General features: G+C 43.0%; 1 protein-coding gene across 3 annotated transcripts; it reads right to left on the reverse strand.

The window, feature by feature from the left end:
* Nucleotides 1–1,073: 1,073 nt before the first annotated feature.
* On the reverse strand, nt 1,074–4,452 carry osr2 (odd-skipped related transciption factor 2). 3 transcript variants are annotated; one of them, XM_088998439.1, is made up of 4 exons: nt 4,222–4,452; nt 2,078–2,655; nt 1,760–1,859; nt 1,074–1,526 (listed from the first exon to the last, which is right to left on the reverse strand). In XM_088998439.1, exons 2-4 carry the CDS (start codon nt 2,590–2,592, stop codon nt 1,344–1,346), a joined length of 798 nt encoding a protein of 265 aa, XP_088854565.1. In that variant the 5' UTR covers nt 2,593–2,655; nt 4,222–4,452; the 3' UTR covers nt 1,074–1,343. The 3 variants fall into 3 exon arrangements, with proteins under 3 accessions (XP_088854565.1, XP_088854564.1, XP_088854563.1); XM_088998438.1 differs by having other exon boundaries at nt 1,074–1,444; nt 2,078–2,768; XM_088998437.1 differs by having other exon boundaries at nt 2,078–2,768.
* Nucleotides 4,453–6,036: the final 1,584 nt, after the last annotated feature.

The following is a 6,036-nucleotide window of genomic DNA, read 5'->3' on the forward strand; positions in this document are numbered from 1 at the left end:
TTTAACAACAAATAGGATCATCTAAGTAACCTATCTATACGGCATTGCTGAATATTTTACGCTTACCTTGAAAGAAATAAATAGGAGCTCGCGGTCAAGGCCAAATGCTTCCTCATTTAGGAGCCCTAACGGGGACCATTAAAATTATAGTTCTTATAGTTCTTTATGTTATTGTAATTGTTGTTGTTTTAGTTGGATAAAGAAGTTGAATTGACTCGCATTCGAGCAACTCTTAACACCTACGTGAAAAACACTTTTTGATCATCTGATATGCGGCCGTTTGTCGCCATGACACAACGTGCCCGAAGGCCAATTGAACAAAGAAGCGTGGATGAATATGTAAAGATGAGGAAGATGTGTCATGTGTCCAACACTGTTGACGGTTAATATTTGAAATCATGATAAGCGAAGCTTAGTTGGAATCCAGCCAGCCTGTTCATACAGGGAGAGTGCAGCGGCCTATCTCTTTTCTCATTTAATACTATCTTATATTATAGAATGAACACCGTTTCTAATTTTGCTTATTATTCAGTCTTTAAATTCCCCTCTTGTAAATTTTTATATGTACTCTAACCTGACACGGTATCCCACAATTGCACTTGCCGTCATTGTTGATAACGTGGTTAATAAGTATTTAAAATGATCCACCGCCATATTGATCCGCATTTTCCATGCAAGTCAACAACCTGATCATCTGTAACGTGGGTAAATATAGGATGGCGTATGATAGATTATATCATTGCAAAATGTGGAAAAGTGTGCGTATTTTTACTTCTGGTAAATACTGACATGACCGTGACGAGATGATCTGGCCTCGTAAACGATCCAAGGCCCTTTTAGGCGCGTGCACGCGCCTGCGTGTGCGTATACGCCTATATACGTGTGCGCGTGTGTGCGTGTGCGTGTGCGTGTGCGCGTGCGTGTGCGTGTTTGTGCGCGTGTCTTGCTTAGCGAAATGATTGGACGCACTAAGCAATCACTGCTACCGCTGTTAACATATAGCAACTATTAACTATAATAATAGAATGATTGAGCACATTATAGGTCATGCAACATATGAAAGCACACAAATATACGTAATGGAAATATTTATTTCTAAAATACAATTTAACACACGTTTTTTTTAATAACAATGTTATCATTTAATGCCAGAAAATACATATTTTATGTACATGGTCTTGTTATTTACATGGTGTTGTCCGACATGCTGTGCAATCAATTCATGTGTGTTTACAGTCTCCACGTTTGCATATTGTCCAGTCATAAACAATGCTGACTCCTTTCCTTGTGTCCATTTATTTCATTTTTTTATTCCTGTTCGTTTTGTTTATTTCTGTCCAGACCTAGAAGTCCCGATGTGGGCTGTGCGTCAAACTGTGCCGTCGCAAGTCACAGTTGCGCCGAAACACCTTTCCGCAGCGGCCACAGCTGTAGGGCTTGATGTCTGTATGGGTGAGAAGGTGAGTTTTCAGGTTACTTCTTTGATTAAAGGTTCTTCCGCATGTTGGGCATTTGTGGGGAGATTCCTGTTTAGATTTAAAGCAAGCAAAGGATTATTCCTTTCAATGATATAGCACTGTGATCATGAATATAGTATTTCCAAAAAGAACATTTGCCAGCTTAAATATGTCTTGAGTATTTGTCCGTGAATGACGGCGGCATCCCCACGCCTTCAGCCGACCATGCACAGCATGCGGATTTATGCTCATAAACTAATAAAACATGCCTATCGATATGTTTTGTGATATTGCCACCTCACCTGCATGTGCAAGGTTTTATGGACCGCTAGAGTTCGGGACTGGCAGAATCCCTTGCCACACTCCTGACATTTGAATGGCTTTTCCTTGGAGTGGATGTATCTGTAAAACAGATGAGAATTATAGACACGCCGGACCGAGGCAGTTTGCGAGCCGCCCCCTCATTAAAAAAAAAAAACAATCGTAATAAAATGGCAATCCTATATGAGTAAATGTGTAAATTGTGTATATATATATATATATATATATATATATGTATGTCACAGTCGACGTGAGTTCATGTTATCGTAATGACGGGAGAAGGAAAGCGGCGGCGCTACCTGTGATCTCTAAGGTGGTCCTGTCTTCTGAAGGCCTTGTGGCAAATGTCACAGGTGTAGGGCCGCTCGTCTGTGTGGGTCCTTTCGTGGATGAGGAGGTTGTAGGACTTGGTGAAATGCCTGCCGCAGAACTTGCAAATAAATTCCTTTTTAGTCTTGGACGGGAGCCTGCCCCTAGTGGGTTTTCTGTCCGGAGACAGCTTGTTCAACTCAGTTACGGTTCCCCCGAGTCCCGACGCCAGTTTGGCCAAATCCGCAGCCTTCGGCGGGTCCTCCTGCGTCGCGGCCAGGGCCAGATTAGCGAAGTCGAACCTCGGCCTGTCCTTGTGCGGCGAGGGCGCGCCGTGCGCGACCGAGGCTTGTTTTGGATGGAAGAGCTGCGCGGCGGCGGTGAAGGGCAAAGCTTGGAAGGGAATCCTGGGGTCCATCAAGCCGCGGGCGGCCGCCATTTCCGTGATAGTCGATCTCAGTCCTTGGATGTGCGGGTAGCCGAGAGTCCAGTGGTTCATGTGCATGGCGTGCACCGCGCTCAGGCCGTACAGTCCTTGCAGCTGGTCGCCCGGGAACGTGTTGACGGCCTGCAGGAACGAGTAGTTAGTGAGCTGCAGGGGCGGGTGTAGGGGGATCGGAGCGTGCAGAGCTTTGCTCCCCATCGCCGTTCACGCTTGTGCACAGGACACGCCGACAACCCCTTGGAAAAGAGAACACGGCCACTGTTAGTCGTGTGCGCACCGCAAGGCAACGACGACGCTGCCGCGGCCCAAAAAGAATCCACAACCAAATTTGGCCACGGGTACAATGGGAATAAGTGTGTTATTCACATTTCTACTACCCTCCATTTAAACACGCCGAAGCGAGCATCTCCCAGAGCTTTCGTGTAAAATGCGCGGATGCCAGACTGCATGTGTGGTCATACCTTATTCTATAAAAGTAACTTCACGATTAATGCTCTCCCAAAAATATTATACGGTATTCAGGGGCTATTTAGGCATGAAACATACATCCGCACGTAAGCCTGTGTCTTAATCTCTTCAAATAAAGCACAACGCTCATCTAATACAAGAAAATGAAAGACGAATTGACGACATGCAATTGTTGTGGTGGCATCTATGTGAAAATTCATCTTTGTTTATTATTATTTGAGGACAAAGAACCCGTGTTGAAACACACTAAGCGTTTGATCAAATAATTATAAAAAGATACCAGGCTATAAAATTTGTTGGAAAGGCCGGACGTATTTGGTTCACTTTAATTTTTTTTGAGCTACATTTACACTATTTAGAAAATAAAATATAAGATAAATTGGGTGACCTACAAAGAGTGACTAAAAAATGGTTTCATGCTTTTCTCAGTCAACACCGAGAGATTGAGTGGTTGGTTACTTGACAATGAAAATGATCATGAATTGTAAAGTAGGAAAAAAAGAACAAAAATATAGAATTATAAATTGCTTTTATGAAATATGAACTATTTTGACTCGTTTAGTTATTTGAATGTGTGCAAACGAAACAACTGGACGTTCCTATACGACAGTAAACAGGTTGAGGCTTAATCACTGTAAGCACCACGTTGACATGAAGAGTACAGTTCTGGATTGTTGCACAACTCTGTTTTAATTCACTTTCGCGGAATTCCGCTTCGAATTCGGCCTCGGCTCGGGACTCCCTCAAACCTTCGACGGGATGGTGTTAAATATAAAGCTGCACAGGTGCAGCTTTAGTCACCCGACAGGCACTTGTTGCTCCTACTCACTTCTCAGCAAGTTCTCCCTATATAACCTTTGGACTTCATTTACACTTGGACAATTTTCCCGAACGCCCGCGTGTCCCATTTCAGAACTTTTTCTTTTGTTTTATGTTGAAAAATAAGTGTTCGCACCAACGTGAGAACATTGCGCGTATGTTTTGTGCGTGAACTGAAATCAACGAGCGAGTGAAGTCTCGTCCGCACGTAGCTTCGCGAGAAGCGTTAATCACACTCTTTGATAGATTGATTGAATGTATGCAGAGATGACAAGTGGGCGCTGCTGCGGGCTTGCCGCTTAATCGCGCGTTCGGTGCGAGTATTTGAAGTGACAGAACCGTTACAAAGCAAGTGCGGTTTGAGTGATATGTCAGAATGTAGCTTTCCAAGCACACTCTTACCCCCAATAAATAGCTGTCAAAATCCTGCGGTATGCCAGTAATCCACAGTAACTACAGAAGCAACCAGCTCCAGTACAGCGCCACTATAAGTTTTCCAAGTTCGAAGTCCATGAGACCTTCGCAGCCATGCAGCCAAGCGTGGTGCCTCGGAACCGAGCACACGAGTGTAGTGTGTGAGCAGTGAGGCTGGAAGATGCGCGGCAAGCAGCGCGGTGGGAGTCCGGTCCGCGGCTGAGGCTGGAAGTGTGCGTAACGCGCACCGAATCTTCACTTTTTAGGGCTCCTGCTCGGGCTCACTCTGCCCGCCCCCGACACGCCTCCTCCTTCTCGATCATTAATTCCAATGTTCCTCCTCTGTTTATTTGTGTTTGGATAGCAACTAGAGCCCCACGGCCGACTCAAGCACCCCGTTCGGCTCCACTTTACCTCACTTTTAATACACCTCGTCGACACAGCAGAGAAGTGCTCGTATTTGGTGACACTTATTTTACTAGTCTGATTCCACGTGCACTTGCCTTCGGGTATATGTGACTGTACCTTACCTTGCACGTGACGATTGACCACAACGAAGCACTTGTAACATTTGGATCAGAATGAAATATTCCATGAAGTAACTGATAGTCGATAAGAGAAAATTCAGCTTGCGTGTAATAACGCGTTGTGCTCAACGCGACGCCGTGGGTTTTGTCCCTTGATTCTTTTTCTGCATTACACAAAATGCATTTTTTCGGACAGATGCTGTTTTATCTTGAGTGTTGTTATTCATACCTAATACATAAAAAAACGAGCATTTTAGATATTTGGCCAAAGTTAAAAAAACGAGCAACAGACAAGATATGTGAGAATAAATATTAGTTCCTGTTAGCCTACGCGGAAAATTATATACTGTACTGCAAGTGGCATTATTCAATGAGTCATTCATTCGTCTGCTTTGTGTTTGGAAATTTATCAAACAACTTAATGGCGATGTGTGACACTATCAAATCGAAGGTTTTGGTTTATCCACAGAAAGAGATGCGACGCATATTTGCAGGTAAACTCTTAAACGTTAAACGAAAACATTTGATTTTGGTTACTTTCCGGATTCAATTTAATACAATACAATACAATACAATGCAATACTATATATATTAATTTATATAGCACTTTCACAACATATGAAGCTAAAATTAAACATAACAATCTAAAGCATTTAAATAATCCAATTACATAAACATACAATGCAAGACAATACATATTGATGTATATACATATATAATAACAGCTATTCCAAATTTACAATTCACTAGGATTATTATTGCTATACATATCCATCCGTTTTCTGAACTGCGACACCCGTGAGGAAGGATCAAGGGTCGCGGGCCGTGCTGGAGCCTGTTCTAGTTGTCTTAGCACCCTGAATTGGTGGCCAGCCAATAGCACGGCACGGAGAGATGGACAACCATCCACGCTCACACTCACAGCTTGGGACAATTCCAAGCGTCCAATCAGCCTGCCGTGCATGTTTTTCGAACGTGGGAGGAAACCCGAGGACACAGAGAAAACCCATGCATTAACAGGGAGCACAATCAAACTCCAGACATTATTATTATTATTATTATTATTATTATTATTATTAGTAGTAGTAGTAGTAGTAGTAGTAGTAGTAGTAGTAGTAGTAGTAGCAGTAGTAGTAGAACTAGTATTTATATTATTAGTATATTATTATTATTGTGGTTGTTGTTGTTATTGTTATTAAATTACAACTACTACCCTCAATCTCATCACAGCATTCAAACATACATGGTCGCATCTCTTGAAGGCTTTTGAGGCCGA

Source organism: Hippocampus bargibanti, linkage group LG06 (assembly GCF_051943395.1).
Source record: "Hippocampus bargibanti isolate YZ-2025 linkage group LG06, ASM5194339v1, whole genome shotgun sequence".
NCBI lineage: Eukaryota > Metazoa > Chordata > Actinopteri > Syngnathiformes > Syngnathidae > Hippocampus > Hippocampus bargibanti.

What these genes read in the sequence shown, in the direction of transcription:
- osr2 (XM_088998437.1), bottom strand. Translation starts at nt 2,730, where the DNA reads ATGGGGAGCAAAGCTCTGCACGCTCCGATCCCCCTACACCCGCCCCTG. An exon ending in GACCACCTTAGAGATCACAG is followed by an intron (nt 1,860 to 2,077) that starts GTAGCGCCGCCG and finishes TCTGTTTTACAG; the next exon opens with ATACATCCACTCCAAGGAAA. An exon ending in ATAAAACCTTGCACATGCAG is followed by an intron (nt 1,527 to 1,759) that starts GTGAGGTGGCAA and finishes AAATCTAAACAG; the next exon opens with GAATCTCCCCACAAATGCCC.